General features: G+C 42.8%; 1 protein-coding gene across 3 annotated transcripts in view; it reads left to right on the top strand.

Annotated features, from left to right (window-relative positions):
* Nucleotides 1-17,101, top strand: part of DROSHA (drosha ribonuclease III) — a 316,847-nt gene that overhangs the window by 156,156 nt on the left and 143,590 nt on the right. For 2 of the 3 annotated variants that reach the window (XM_073550200.1, XM_073550201.1), the window contains exon 17: nt 5,551-5,658. The exons of the other annotated variant lie outside the window; for it this stretch is intronic. In XM_073550200.1, the coding sequence (XP_073406301.1) occupies nt 5,551-5,658 (108 nt within the window). The remainder of the gene's footprint in view (nt 1-5,550; nt 5,659-17,101) is intronic. 3 annotated transcript variants of the gene reach the window in all.

The raw sequence follows: 17,101 nt of genomic DNA on the forward strand, positions 1-17,101 counted from the left end.
TCTGAATGTTAGAGTAAATCTCAGTTTAACTGTTAGTTAATAAATTTAAAATTACACATAAAAATAAGCAACTTTGTAATATTTCTTATTAGGTAAATCTGCTTCTTCATCTAAACTGCTTATCTCAATTCACAGCTAAAATCTGGTTTCAGTGAAGACAGATTTTTGCAACACTGAAATGAAAAATGACAGTTTGTACTGAAGAGATTTTATGGAGAGATAGGTGAGAGGAAGAGGGCTAATAGAGCTTGAGCAGAGCGCCTCCCTCCTCAAACCCTCTCTGGGCTACATACTCATTCCTTACCTGGTGCTGTTTTTTTTTTTAATCTGGTGGTTTTCATTTGTTTCCTGTGCTTTTCCATTTCTGAGATATGGCCTTCTCTTCCCTATATGTAAATATAGTCTTTTTAGACAAGTGGGGTTGATGCTCAACTTTTTCTATGAGAGTCTTCTTGTGGACTACACCCGGTTGGTTAAAGAGACCGAATTCATATACAGGGAAAAGAAATCCATGCCTCGGTAATGGATAAGTGTTGGAACAAAAGAAAAAACAATTCCAGATTCACTATTCGGACAACCACTTCACATTTGGCATGTCTATACCAGTAAAATAACACTTAAACTCTCCTCCGGTGCCGGTCCAGCAGTGTCAGCACTCTCCCGGGGCTCGCGTGACATTGTCACGTGATCCCTGCACTGGCCATGTTAAAGATAGGGGGCACAGGACGCATGCGCATGGACGCGCATGAAGCGCAGCGCTAAAAACGCTAGTGTGAAACCAGCCTTAGACTTTCAGAATTTTTGAATTTCAGGAAGAATTTTCATTAGTTTCCTTATTAGCAGATGCAGGATCATAGGGACAGATAACCCCTGTATACACATAAGATAACAAAGATGCACTCTTCACAATAGGCAATGTCAGAGCTGGCTCTTGCTCCATCTCCATCTCCCAGCTTAATGATTTTTGCACACTGTCATTAGATGCTTCAGTACCAAAGATAGTGTCAGTGTCTGTTCATTACATTTTCTGGAATTAAAAAACTAATCAAGCCCCAGGGGCCATTGTGAAAGCTGCAACATTTTCATTTTGGAAGAGGAACTTTCACCAATTTTTTTCATGTTGAATGATGTAACAGTGACTGCAGAGCAGAATAATGCATGTTATTTTTTATTTCTCCTCTCCATGGGCATATTAGCTATCGGTGTTTGGCACCTAAGGAGATTACGTTTTCTCCTTCTATGAGGTGCTGTCTGATTGCACCCACTTAGGGGTATTTCACACATAGCGAGATCGCTGAAACGTCACAGATTTTGTGACGCAACAGCGACCTCGCTACGTGTGACACATAGCGGCGACCACACCCCCCCCGGCTTGGATATCGCTAATCGTGCTCTAATGTCCTCGGCCTTTTTTTAATCGCTGGTGTCCCGCTGGCCAGCATGCATTGCTGTGTTTGACACCGATGAGTGACCTCGTTGGCAACTCAGAACTCAGGGACGCAGGCGGGAGTCGTCAGAATAGAAGCTGTGTGACAAGGTTCCAACGACCACCGAGGTCGTTATACTGATCGCTGGATCATTGCTGCGTCGTTGGGTAAATCTGCCTGTTTGACAGCTTACTAGCAATCACGTAGCGACGTACCAGTGATCCTTACCAGGTCGTATCGTTGTCGGGATCGCTAGAGCGTCGCTATGTGTAACAGGACCCTTAAGCCCCTATCACACACAGCAAGATCGCTGCTGAGTCACAAGTTTTGTGACGCAACCGCGATCTCACCAGCGACATCGCTGTGTGTGACACGTATCAGCGACCACCCCCCCGCCGGATATCGCTGATCGTGCTCGAAAGCCCTGGACATTTTTTTGATCGTCGGTCTCCCGCTGGCCAGCACGCATCGCTGCGTGTGACATGCGGGAGACCAGCGATCAGTGAGCTGGACCTTCTGTTTACCTTAGAAACCCGCTGTTTACCTTGGATACCAGCACGCTGGTATCTAAGGTACACAGCGGGTAACTAAGCGACGCGCCGCTTGTTACCCGTGTTGTCGCTGGTCCTGATCGCTGCTGAGATCTGTCTGTTTGACAGCTCACCAGCGATCATGTAGCGACACACCAGCGATCCTGACAAGGTCATATCGTTGTCGGGATCGCTGGTGCGTCGCTATATGTGACGGGGGGCCTTAGACTTAACAAAAGTTCAGGCGCCCAGTGAAAACTATCTGATAACTTTAGCTAAGGCCAACTGGTGTTAACTCACTACTAGGTGCCAATACTTTGATTGCCAATATCTCCACAACAGAGCGATGAAATGAAAAAAAAAGCTCTTTATTCCGCTCTGCAGCCACTATTACATCCAGTGTCCAGCTCAACATGTAAAATTTGGTGAAATGGCCTAAAAAATTGACAAAAATGTTTAACATTACATTTAATACAAAACCTGATTTAAACAATAGCTAATTTTGCAATGACACATTCCCTTTAAAGACCATGTACAAAACTAGCATAATGGGAATCGAATGAAAAATGATGTCTTCGGATCTACTGTAAGCAATGGAATTTTCTGTAGTTATTAATGATTACTTTAAGTGAGAGCTATTGAGCTTCCGGCATATGGAAATATCGATTGCGATGGGCAGGTTTTAAGTAGCTTATTAATTAGCCGCACTATTTTACCAGTAATGTAGTGGATTTTCTCCGTTATTAACGATCATGTAATATATTTGATCCATCCGTTCCATACTATCAATGTGAAGGTTCTCCGCTAGTCCCATGGCCACAGTCAGACCAGCCTTGCACTTTGCAGTCTAGTCTTGTATACCATGGAGACACATAGCCAACACTTCGCTGGAGATGTTGTGTGGCGGGCCCATGAACCCAGTCAGGCTGATAAAGCCCTATTGTTCTTGGCTGTATACACTGGAGTCGCCATAAAGGGGAAGCGTTCAGACATGTAATATCCACTTTGTCGCTCTTCGTTCCATAACTTGGAATAAACGTACGCATTCTGCAAATGAACGTCCAAAAACCTCTTTGCTGTCGGAGAAATATCACTATGGATAGTATTGGCAACAGGAGAGCTCTTAATAATGAGTTAGCACACATCTTCTCCTCCATGAATTACTCTAAAAGGAGAAATCTAACATTTACTCCTGTGATTGGGATCTGAGGCTAGAAGATTAGTGGCGTTTTTAGAGACAAAGTGTTGAAGAGTCATTGGCTGGAATGAGTAGAAGGATATAAAATATTCAGATTAACTTTGGATAGTACTCCACGGATTTGGGAATTAATGGTCCCTCTATTTAACGGGACATTAAAGAAGATATATTGGATCACTACTGACTTTCTTCCTTAATGGTACGCTGCTTATTGCAGATAATACAGGGTATTCCACAAAGCTACTCCATGTACTGCAATGTAGGGGAGCCAGGTTTGGCATTTATCACTGTTCATGAATATAGAAATTCTGTGGGGTGCAGAAGATGGTGGCCTATGCGCACTGAATGATCTTTTACAGATCTTTCAGTGCACATCGTTTACTGCGGTCTGCCTGTGTGAACAGGCTACTAAATGACGGCCGATTGCTTAATCAATTGCTAATCGGTCGTTAGTGCTGCTGCTCGGCCCGCATGAACATATTATAAGCCATGTGGTTTTAACTGTTAATCCTTCAATCAAGAGACAACACCTTTAAGATAGGACACACAAAAAAAAACACGTTTATGTCCTGTGAGAAACGGGATCTTAACAGAGCAGCATCTTATACCACCTGATGAAACCACAGGTAGTGGTGAAACGCTCGTCAAGGTACTCTGCCACATGTCATTGTCACTATTACATACAGTGCTGTGCAAATTAATTGGGACAAAGCATTTTTTTTAAGTAAAATCGTAAGTTGGTTACCAGTCAGTGATTCAAACCAGTTTTAACTGCTTTGAACAGGTGTGAGTGCCTGTTCAAAGCAGTTAAAACTGGTTAGAATCACTGACTGGTAACCAACTTACGATTTTACTTAAAAAAATGCTTTGTCCCAATTAATTTGCACAGCACTGTACATGTGACCAACTTTATTCATAATTTCACTTTAGTGCTGTTCATATGCTGATTTCACTGTGACATTACAATTGTCACTGTTTGCGTGATTTTATTCCTTACAAGCCACATTGACACCAGCATTATTTTATAATACTTTTGTGCATGTTATATGATCAATACATGATAGTTATGTTGTTCTCTTCATATGTCACATGAATTGCCAGCCACTAGTATTATGTTGATGTTTCTCAGACACATAGCATGGTATCTAGGATATTTAATATTCGGGTATTTAGTCTTCTGGTGCTTTTCTGACTTATCCCAAATGTGTATATCCACTGTTCTCGTTATCCTGTTTCTTGTATTCTTTATATGTGTATGGATATGGATATTAATAATAATAAAGTTTGATATGTTTCTTTTCCAATCTGATCATTTCTGCTCCTTCTACATCGCTTAGGTGTAGTACATTCTTAGCCGTACGGTCTTTCCTGTTAGTCCTTCAGGAGCACACATTCCCCTGGCAAGCAGGAGGCAGAGGAGCATTGTGCTACTGAAAATCAGTCTAGAGACAGTCCCTTTAAGACAGGACCGAAAAAAAATTCTGTCTTGTGAGAACCAGGACCTTGGCAGAGCAGCATCTTATTTTATACTGTAATTCTGATTGAGGTGTTTATCTCGTTCTCCGATTCCCTTCATCTTAGACTGCAGCGTGGAACTTCTTTGCTGCACTGTTAACCAGTGAAACACCATGCCAGTCACTGTTATTTCTTCTGAGGTGGCACCTCTACGTCTTGTCTATAATAATAGCCGACATTTGAGCGCTGTCAGGACGCTGCAGCATGCTGACCAGAAAACCAATGTTTTATTCAGCTGTAGAAAATTCAGTAGGAACTGCTGATTGAAGAAATGAAGCACTGCGTTTCAGCAGAAGTGCCTGGGTAAGCGTTGTAAAAGACCGGCTAATTGCACTTCAGTCACCTTATTCAGGTCTGATTACCGTCAAGCCTAATACTGGAGCAGTCAGTTCCCTTCTGCACCTACAGAGCCGATGTGTGGCCAGACCGATATATATATTTGGACGCAATTATTACCAATTTTGCCTCCTTCGATAACTTTGGCTGGGTCATACAAATTCTGACTGCCAGGGCCTCTAAGTGGGTGACATGATGACAACCAGGCCATCTGTGTAGGCTTCTCTCTGGCGTTACTATTGTGTACTTCATCATTATGCATTGCCTTTCTGGTCGCTGCATCTAATTGTATTCCATGGTGTAAGTGAAGCCTGTTTAAAAAAAAAATCCAATTTTTTAGGAGTGCGAATACAACTGCAAGCTGCTGTGTATCTTTTTATGTATACAAGTTTCAAGGGCTTGGACTCTCCAAAACTAATCTAGCATGTCCTCTCAGTCGCTGGCTCTAATAATTGTCTGCCATTCTGGAGATGCCATTCTTATTCTGGTAGGGACTTTTTTTTAATCTCTGATGGTTTAATATATATTTTTTTCTTTTTGTTAGCATGCAATGATGCTGCCAGTGCTGACCCATCACATTCGCTATCATAAATGCCTCATGCATTTAGATAGACTAATTGGATATGTGTTTAAGGAGCGCTGTTTGTTGCAGGTGAGTCTCTCCAATATCTCTTGTTCCTGTTCATTCTTACAAGGCATGTGGTCTATTTTGAGATGACGCATTGCTTGAGCAAGTAAATCGCATTTCTTGCCAAACCATATCACATTATAGTCTTTGATTTGTTTCTTGCTTTATATTTTTGTATATCTTTATATATAAAAATCAATGTGTGTGTGTGTGTATCGCCAACCAATCACGAAGCATCTTTCTTTTCACCAGAGCTGTGCAAAAGAAGCTAAACTGTGATTGGTTGCTATGACCAACAGTTTTCCTTGCAACCAATCACTAAGCATCTCTCATTTCACTAGAGCTGGTTAAAAGTAGCTGAGCTGTGATTGGTTGCTATGCGCAAGTTTTCACACGTGACAACACCTCAGCAGACACTGACATGGTGGGAGAAATCTAGCATCCCCAGGAACATATGCTCCAACCATCGTCTGTCCCCCAGAAAGGAGCAGTGAGTACATGACAGAAATGAATCCCCCCCCTCCCGTGTGGTATCATTAAGTGACACACATGAATGTAGGAAAGTGCACATATTAAATGTCATGTGGATTTAATATTTTCTCACACTTTTATGCATTATTGATGTGTTACTGTGCTCTGATGCTGTGTTTTTTTAAAGTGCTACTTTCCCCATAATTTACCTGAATATACCCATATAACACGTAATGCTTTTCCCATAACAACCCATTAAATATGATACTATACTGCATGCAGATGCTGTACATCCATGAGCAACTCAGCCGGACAAATTCCAGTTGGTGGTGCATGAAAATGTATATGAACGTTTCTCTACTGTACTAATGTATAAGGTTTGTGCCTGTCCATTGGTGAAAAGCATGACTGTGATATTTATGCTGGCAGATAAGTGAGAATATCAGCCTGATCAGTAGAAAACCTGGGATCTTAGTGAACCATGTTTCTGTGCAATTTCACTATTCTACTTTTACTGGCTTTGACGGGATGATGTAGGATATTAGGGGTAGTAGTCCGGTGGCTCTGGCTGACGGGATGATGTGGGATATTAGGGGTAGTAGTCGGTAGCTCTGACTGACGGGATGATGTGGGATATTATGGTGAATGTGGCTATGAGGAGTGGGCGGGGCTATACACTCTGCTTTATAGTGTATATAGACTAGCTGAAGAGCCTGGCGCTGCCTGGACATAGTAACTAACTATGGTTAGTTACAACAAATTATAATGAATGAATATATATATATATATATATATATAAAGCTGCGTGTATAGCCCTGCCCACTACGCATAGCCACATTCACTATAATATCCCACATCATCCCGTCGTCCAGAGCTACTGGACTACTACTCCTAATATCCCACATCATCCCATCAGCCAGAGCTACCGGACTACTACCCCTAATATTCCACATCGTCCCGTCAGCCAAAGACACCGGACTACTAAAATCTCACATTATCCCGTCAGCCAGAGCCACCGGACTACTATCCCTAATATCCCACATCGTCCCGTCAGCCAGAGCCACCATACTACTACCCCTAATATCCCACATCATCCCATCAGCCTGGGGTCAGAACCAGAGCACTGAGTGTAATTGCCCTAACATCCATACCAATGATCCCTTTAATAGAAGCCTGGGGTGAGAATCAGTGTTCTGAGGGATTTACCCTAGCTTCCATACCAGAGATCCCTTTAAGAGGAGTCTCGGGTCAGAACCAGAGCGCTGAGGGATTTACCCTAACTTCCATACAGGAGATCCCTTTAAGAAAGGCCTGGGGTCAGTACCAAAGCGCAGAGTGGATTTGCCCTCACTTCCATACTGGGGATCCCTTTAAGAGAGGCCTGGGGTCAGAACCAGAGCGCTGAGTGGAATTGCCCTAACTTCCATACCAGGGATCCCTTTAAGAGAGGCCTGGAATCAGAACCAGAGCGCTGAGTGGATTTGCCCTGACTTGCATACCAATGATCCCTTTAATAATAGAATCCTGGGGTCAGATTCAGAGCGCTGAGGGATTTCCCCTAACTTCCATACAGGAGATCCCTTTAAGAGAGGCCTGGGGTCAGTACCAGAGCATTTGAAATCAATTGACCTGACTTCCATACTGGGGATCCCTTTAAGAGAGCTTGGGGTCAGAACCAGAACACTGAGGGAAATTGCCCTAACTTCCTTACCAATGATCCCTTTAATAGAAACCTCTGGTCAGAATCAGAGCGCTGAGGGATTTGCCCTAACTTCCGTACCGGAGATCCCTTTAAGAGAGGCCTGGCGTCAGTACCAAAGCGCTGGATGGATTTGCCCTGACTTCCATACCAATGATCCCTTTAATAGAAGCCTGGGGTCAGTATCAGAGCGCTGAGGGATTTGCCCTGACTTCCATACCAATGATCCCTTTAAAGAGGGAAGATGTGCCTATGGGTTGGAGGATGTGTTTATGGGCACGGAAGGGGTGATTCATTTCTGTCCTGTGCTCTCTGCTCCTTTTTGGGGGGCAGACAATGGCTGGGAGCTTATATTTCCAGGAATGCTAGATTTCTCCTACCATGTCAGTGTCTGCTGAGGTGTTTTCTGGAGAGGGCAAACTGTTGCTCATAGCAACCAAAACAGCTCTGGTGAAATGAAAGATGCTTAGTGATTGGTTGCAAGGAAAGCTGTTGATCATAGCAACCAATCACAGCTCATCTTCTTTTACACAGCTCTGGTGAAATGAAAGATGCTTCGTGATTGGTTGGTGACACACACACACACACACATTCAGAAATATATATAGAGGTATACTCATTATAATTTGTTATAACTAACCGTAGTTAGTTACTATGCCCGGGCAGCGCCGGGCTCTTCAGCTAGTAGGAAATAAAGTTGAAGTATGTGATTATATGTAGTAATGATTAGTCCAAAAAACCATTAAAGGTAACTTGTCACCCGATTCGTGTTGCCCAAACTGCCAGCAGCATGAACAGAGCCTGACTACATGATTACAGCCAGGTATACCTTTGTCTGAAAGGCTCCGTCATTTAAGAAAAATGCTTTTAGAAAATTAGATTCCACATAATGGATTTCTCCGCTGCTAAACTAGTCAATCATGATCGGTCCCCCATAGGTTTCCTGGCATCAATATCTTGTGAGACACATCACGTGAGCACTGCAGCCAATCAACGGATACTGATCAGCTGCAGCCTTCTAATTGCATCTAGATAGGAAGCAACTGGTTGGCCTGAAAGTGAAGGCTGTACACAATCGGAGGGGAACTCGTACTAACTTGTATATCAAAACAGATTACCATAAATTGTTTAGTAGTGGAAAACCCATTTTAAATCGGTGTTCACATCACTTTAAAACAATTTTCTAATTTACCAAAAATTTTCAGTTGGTGCTTATGTGTCTATACAAAAATATTTTTTTTTTTGTTTTACATTACAGGCTATAAAAATAATTGTTACATATGTTATTGGTTAGTGCTGAAAATGTGCGCTAGGTTTCAGTCTACAATCTTCAAATGATGTGTCCCTCTCAGAAATACATGATGGACTTGAGATGATTGTGTCCAGGATGATGCGTTTCCGTGATGTATCACATGTCTGCACAAATTCCTTCCTGGAGTGATTTTCCCTTCTACCTATTCGTTCGCAGCTGGCTTTTTTTTTTTTTTTTTTGTCCCTCCCTGAGAACGTTGATTTCCCTGCTCTACGCACAGTGATGTGCTGTATCGTGGCCTCCTTATTGGAATAGTTGCACTGGTATGCTGATCGCCAGCTAGCAGGGATGTGATTTACCACGTCCATCAAGAGGAAAGTACCGGTAGATTTTTAAAAAAAAATATCTTAATTTATCAATTCATTCTGTCAACAACCAATATTGCTCATTTAAGAAAAAATAATCCTCATTCTAATCTGTAATCTGGGGGTGCGTGTTATAATGTGAATATACCTTACAGGCTGCGGTGGAGCGGGGTCCCTGGGTCGCTGCTGGAGGAGGAAAGAGTGGCACGTTGCTGCAGGCCACAAGCTGGGATGAGGGGGTGTTCCGATGTGCACTGCTGTGGTGCAGGGGGCTCTGCCGGCATTTTGTGAAAGCCCGGAGCCCCTCGCATATCCATTACTGCAATGCGGTGGCCTCCGGGAAAATGGCCGCCAGGGGGCCGGAGCATGCTCAGATTGAGAACTCGGCAACCAGATCTCGGGTAGAATTTCAGGTATTCCCAGTATTTCAGAATTTTAGAAAGCCATTGTCAGTGGTTGGATTGATGGCCCACATACTGTATGTATTTTAGCAAACTAAAATGTAGTAAATTTCAGCATTGCAATGTCCCGTGGAACAATTGACCTTGGAGGACTCATCGGTAGACATGTCCAGTTCATGTAACTTTTATGCAGGTCTTCACAAACTTTTGGGCAAGTTCCTTTGTGCTACCCTTTGCTTAGCAGACCTTCTTGTCTCTTTGTATGTGGGCCATGATATTGCTGTCATATTTTCCACCTTTCAGCTGGTTTGCCGTTTCCCTTAATGGTGGTCTTACATCATAATCTCACTTTCTCACCGTTTGCACAAAACATTCGGATTGTTGTCACCACTATACAACAACATGGTCAAGACAGATTAATCCATTTCCTGGCCAAACAGTGTTTCAGAACATTAATCCTCCATACAGAGAAAGCAGCGAGTAAATCCTTCACTGTCGCCAGACCTGCAAGGCACAAATAAACCCCTTTGCTCTCCAGAAAAAGATTGCATCCCTTTTCTTGAAGACAAGCTCACATTGGACCTGTCCTCCTTCAAATGTGAACAGCGTATTAATCCTTGAGATGCCTATAAAGATATTAACCCTTGGCTCCGAGCTTGTGCTGCTGTATAGCAGCTAGTAAACTATTCCCTTTTTTTTTCTGCCATTGCTCATGTGTGTGAAACGGTGATTCTTAAATGCATTCTGCCAAACTGTCAAGGGTTTATTTTCCATTTGACTGGCACTAGACAAGCATGTCGGCTTCCTGGAGTGGGACATGACTGTAATACTCCGATGGTGTGTCTAGAACCCAGAGTGAAGGCAAATTAAAAGGCCATTGTTGCTTTGTGCTCAATGGCTTGTAACGTATTAGCGATTCCGCCCCTTCCCAGGGTAATACTGCTAGTAAGAAGTGGAGTCTTATTTTGCTACATATGTGGCCAGGTTAGAAGTGATTATGACAAAATCTTGCTCTTCTTCATATATGTGCACAGTAATCTGCTGCCTGCATATATGAGATACATGAGATCTTTCCTATTTCTATGAGCATTGCGTTCCTAAGTTATGTGGTTATAAAAGTCATGATTTAGAGGATTTTCACAATTATAATGCAAAATTTGGTTGCATATCGGACTTGGCTTCAATAGAGGAGAAAACAGAAGTAACGCTCTCGTTCTTCATGTTTGGGCAGATGTCCGGGGCGTTATTATCCTAAGAAGCCAGATGCAGCGTATGATCTGCTGCGTACGCTATTTGAGGACTCCATGTCACATAAACACCGCCAGTTCAGCTGTCAAGTGTCAAAATATGCCATAAATGTACAGCAGATGTGGGTCCCAACAGTGGCATCGGTATCTTTCTTGAGCGTGGGGACCATTGTGAGCCAATGAGAGTAGAGAGGTAGTTACATAGCAGAGGTGCACGTCCGGGTGCTGTTCTCAAGACAGATGCATGTTCCATTGGTGGGACCCAGATCTGTTATACAAGTTGAATTTGCCTCTAAAAAGTGTATTAATGTTTCATTTCTAGCCTTTACTGCTTTATAAAGGGATCGTGGAGTTTTCCCCCATCTTAATAATCTGGATCTACTTAAATATATTTGATATTTGTTGGATCTGTGGGTCCATGTGCACCCATCTTTAAGGTCAGCTTGGTGGCTCAGTGGTTAGCTGGAGTCCTGGGTTCAAATCTCACCAAACACCACATCTGCATTTGTATGTTCGCCCCGTGTTTTTGTGGGTTTCCTCCATGTTCCTCCCACACTTGACACTATAGACGTAATGTAGTGAGAGGGAGTTTGGATTGTGAGCCCCAATTGGGACAGTGATGATGTGTGTATAGTGCTGTGGAAAATAAAGGTGCTACATAAGTGAGTAAAATAAATGAAATTAACCTCTAACGATTCTCAAAATCGGCTACTATGTTTAGTGACCTCTTGCAGGATTAGACAAGATAAAGTTGTTCTCTCTTTTAGACAACCCATGTTCAAATTCCCTGCTGAAAAAGTTAGAACTTAACAAATGAATGATTATTATTGATTACCCAGTACAAAGACCAACATATTTCACTTTGCAGGAAGGATTGCATAAAAAGCTTATTGATTTTTAGTTGGCAGCACCATTTAAAGGGAACCTGTCTTTAGATTTATGTTGCCCCAACCATTGGCACTATGAATCAGCTTGACAGCACGATTGCAGTTAGGTTTTACTTGGACACACTGCACTGTTTCAAAGAAAACAGTTTGAAAAGTCCAGTGCAGTACAGCCCCCCATTGGGCTTTCCCTGCCCCCGATTACTCTTTCCTTGCCTTGCTCCAGATGATTGAAAGATCTTTCTGCATGTAGGCACATGGGAGAGATCTGTCAATCAACTGGAGTGGGCGGGGCTTCTTGTATCACGCTTCCGGATTTTCAAACAGTTTTTGATTCCTGCTGACTTTGGTTTGGGCAGCATGAATCTAGTGACAGGTTCACTTTAGTTTTCTATTCTTTAAAACTAAGGGATACCCTTCAGATGGCCTTTGTTGGTTACCAGTTACAAGGCTGCACAGTCGGTTGTGGCAGTGCCTGGCCTTATTGCTATATCCGCAGCTACACGGAGTATGGTGTTGTGCTGCATGGAGCAATGCAAACAATTATGGGTACTTGATACTGTCTTGTGAGCTGCAGCCCCTTCGGTTTACTGGCAAGGGTGCCGTGTGAAAGACAAATCAAATATTGATAACCTATCCTAACAATCCCTAAGACCCCTTTAACACTTTAACTTAATTTCCCCCTGCTTATTCTGCCGGTATTTCCTAAAGATCTCAGCTAATCTCTGAAGGTTACGGCTGCCGGACACCCTGTGATCCACTTATGGTTGAGGCACTGTAAAATGGTAATCTCCTTTAATCTGTCATGATCAATTTCATGCTACCCCTATTACCCTTCTGTATGCCTCTAAACCTATACATGCCTATATTTTATGCATGATCCTGAATCCTATGGCTATTCCTGCCCATCCATTATACAACATAGAATACATAATTCTCCGGCCCTTGTATATTTTCTTAAGGCCTGCAATTATCTCCAGTGACTGCCAAGACATTGTAAAATGCCAAACGTGGTTAATCTTTAATAATTTTAAAACCAATGCATTAAGGCAGAAAAGTAATTTTTCATTTCCAACTTGAGAGATGAAATACATTTATCTTGTCAAGTCTACAAATGCTAGACACGTGAGGGAGCGCGCACCAGATTCTATCTGCTGTCTCACACAAGGCTAAGTACTAATCAAATTAACCTATTCTCTTCCTCAAGTGTCCCGGGTACTTGTATGAATAGAAAATGTACATTTACCGCTAATCCATTGATTAAGGTTGGACTTCGGCACTTAAAACTGAAATGAGAAATGTTCCAGTGCATGCTCTATAAAGAACCGTATGCACTCTCCAAATATCAGAACTCTACTTACTATAGTTCAGGAATTCTTTAAATGGGTTGTCAGGGAAAAGTAAAAGCTTGCCCAGGGGGCTGCGTTTATAGAAAATAATACCGAACACCCCACCACCCCACACACCAGCAACCAACTGGATCCAGCACAGGCCACCCAGGAAGAGGAAACAGCCCAGTTCAGCCAGCCAATGGAACGTTGTGGCCTGTGATCGCCTGCAGCCATGAGATTACTGGAGCAGCGAGTCATCTGATGTTTTCCTGATGATGTGCTGTTAAGTCATCTGGCCGCTGCAGCTAATCACAAAAAAAGCAAAAATAAAGAAAAGAGAGAATAAATACAACAAAACTAAGAAAAAAGAGATTTGGTTTAAGTCTAATGTATAAAAATAATTTTTAGTGAAAGGGGAAACCAACTTAAAGGGTACGTTCCCACGGTCAGTCATCTGCAGCGTCCAACCCGCAGTGACCAGATGTTACAGCATAGTGGATGGGATTTCAAGAAATCCCATGTCCGCTATGTGTGCTGAGATGCCTGCAGATCACCAGCGGAAACTCCAAAAGATAAATGTCACCTGTACAATGTATAGGACGTGGTGATTCCGCACTGTTCAATGAATACATGCAGAATCACCTACGTTCAGTATCTGGCAGGGGAAGAGTCTTGAGGAGATCATTTGCATATTCTGGGATAAGTGAAGAGTCTCCGCGAGCTCAACGATCACTGGGTTTTGGCCGTTGCAGCTGAAAAGAGGAAATCGGAAAACCAGGGGAAGAGTCTTGAGGAGATCATTTGCATATTCCCAGTGCCTTCTGGGATAAGTGAAGAGTCTCCGCGAGCTCAACGATCACTGGGTTTTGGCCGTTGCAGCTGAAAAGAGGAAATCGGAAAACCAGGGGAAGAGTCTTGAGGAGATCATTTGCATATTCCCAGTGCCTTCTGGGATAAGTGAAGAGTCTCCGCGAGCTCAACGATCACTGGGTTTTGGCCGTTGCAGCTGAAAAGAGGAAATCGGAAAACCAGGGGAAGAGTCTTGAGGAGATCATTTGCATATTCCCAGTGCCTTCTGGGATAAGTGAAGAGTCTCCGCGAGCTCAACGATCACTGGGTTTTGGCCGTTGCAGCTGAAAAGAGGAAATCGGAAAACCAGGGGAAGAGTCTTGAGGAGATCATTTGCATATTCCCAGTGCCTTCTGGGATAAGTGAAGAGTCTCCGCGAGCTCAACGATCACTGGGTTTTGGCCGTTGCAGCTGAAAAGAGGAAATCGGAAAACCAGGGGAAGAGTCTTGAGGAGATCATTTGCATATTCCCAGTGCCTTCTGGGATAAGTGAAGAGTCTCCGCGAGCTCAACGATCACTGGGTTTTGGCCGTTGCAGCTGAAAAGAGGAAATCGGAAAACCAGGGGAAGAGTCTTGAGGAGATCATGGGCTCATCTTTCATCGTTTTTAAGAAATCTCAAGATGGAAGAGGCCAGGAGCCATTTGGTGAGCTGCATTTCTTGCTACATGTTCACAGACTTACCAGTGGAAAAGCCAAACTTCACATGCCACAAATGCAAGCTTGTGTCCCTGTTGGAGGAAAAGTTGCAAAATCTCGAAGAGAGGTTAGCTACGTTGAAGATCATTAAGGAAGGTGAAGAGTTCTTGGACAGAGCAGAATTATCTCTTCATGTTACAGAAAGAGAAGAAATTCGAAGTGCACCTGAAGAAACAGAGGAATGGAGACATGTGACCCAGAGAAGCAGGAGGATCAGGAGGCAGTCAGCACCCATACTGCTCAGAAACCAGTACCAGGCTCTCACGCAGGAAAACAATGAAGAAATACATCAGGATAAGACTTTGCCAACAAGCAGCAACCTTGTACGCCTTCAGAGTCCTCCTGGATGGAGAAAGAAAAATGTTGTGAAGAAGAAACGGAGAGTGGTGGTCATGGGGGATTCACTGTTGAGAGGAACTAAGGCCGCTATCTGCAGACCGGATATAACTTCAAGAGAAATGTTTTGTCTTCCAGGTGCAAAAATTAAAGATGTGTCTGACAGGATATCAGGACTCTTCAGACCTACAGATGACTACCCATTCCTGCTACTACATGTGGGGACAAATGACACTGCAAGAAACGACCTGGAAACCATCTGCAGAGACTTTGAAGACTTAGGTAAGAAAGTGAAAGAACTGGGAGCGCAGGTGGTCTTCTCTTCCATCCTCCCAGTGGATGGCCATGGAACAAGGAGGTGGAATAAGATTCTGCAGGTGAACAACTGGCTAAGTCGATGGTGCCGTCAGCAACGATTTGGATTTCTGGATCACGGAGTGAACTACTTATACGATGGACTACTTGCTAGAGATGGGGTGCACCTTACGAAGACTGGTAAGCATGTATTTGGAAGTCGCCTTGCTACACTTGTAAGGAGAGCTTTAAACTAGAACAACATGGGAAGGGAAGCAAAAGACCAGAAAAAGCCATACACCTGACAAATGCTATTGAGAACTCTGCTATTACAAGTGGAAAGGAAGAACAAAGACGAAAGAATCTAATTAATAAAAATATTGGAGAAAGAGAAACCAATCACAAACTAAAATGTTTCTATACTAATGCACAAAGCATGGGCAACAAACAAGGAGAATTGGAACTACTAACACAGGAAAAGAAATATGATGTCATTGGAATCACTGAAACTTGGTGGGACAATACACATGATTGGAATACAAGACTAGATGGATACAACTTATTTGCAAGAAACAGACTTGATAAACGAGGAGGAGGTGTCGCATTGTATGTTAGAAACGCGTATATCTGCACAGAGATTGAAGCTTCAGAGACTGGGAGTTCTGTGGAAACTGTTTGGGTAAGAATACAAGGACAGAACAATGGAAAGGACACCATTGTAGGCATTTACTACAGGCCGCCTGTGCAAGCTGAAGCTATGGATGAACTCTTTATGCATCAAATGGCCAAGTTCTCCAAAAAATATGACATAGTTGTCATGGGAGATTTCAACTATCCAGACATTTGTTGGGAATCTCTCTCAGGCAAAACTAACAGGTCAAGGAAATTCTTATCCTCTCTTGCTGACAACTTTATCTTCCAAAAGGTAAGGGAGAAAACAAGGGGAACTGCTACCTTGGATCTAATCCTTATAAACAGGGAGGAAATGGTTGAGGAGGTAAAAGTGGCTGGGACCCTAGGAGGTAGCGACCATGCTATTTTAGAATTTTGGATAACTAGAGGCGGAAGACCTGTGAAGACTCAGACGTCAAGGTTAGATTTCAGAAAGGCAGATTTTAAGGGATTCAGAAAGAGAATTGGAGGGATCCAATGGCTGGATATCCTTAAAGACAAAAATGTCCAGGAAGGATGGGAAATCTTGAAAAATGAAATTCTCAAAGCACAGTTGTTAACAATTCCGAAAAGAGGGAAGAATAGGAAGCAGTTAAGGAAACCAGGATGGATGAACACAGAACTTAAGCACATGCTAAAAAGGAAGAAAAAATATTTATAAAATGGAAAGAGGGAGGCATATCTAAAGAAGAATATAATGCTGTCTGCAGAACCTGCAGGGCACAAATCAGATTAGCTAAAGCTGAAAATGAATTGAGGCTTGCAAGAGATGTCAAAAGCAATAATAAAGGATTTTGGGGATATGTCAAAAGTAAAAGAAAAGTCAAAGATGCTATAGGATTTTTACAGGATGAAAATGATGCAATGGTAAGACAGGATGTTGAGAAGGCTGAACTTTTAAATTCCTATTTTGCATCTGTTTTCTCTCAGAAAGGAAATGTAACATCAACTGTTATTCACTGTCCTAT

Source organism: Dendrobates tinctorius, unplaced genomic scaffold (genome assembly GCF_039654945.1).
Source record: "Dendrobates tinctorius isolate UK_male_01 unplaced genomic scaffold, ASM3965494v1 ptg000163l, whole genome shotgun sequence".
NCBI lineage: Eukaryota > Metazoa > Chordata > Amphibia > Anura > Dendrobatidae > Dendrobates > Dendrobates tinctorius.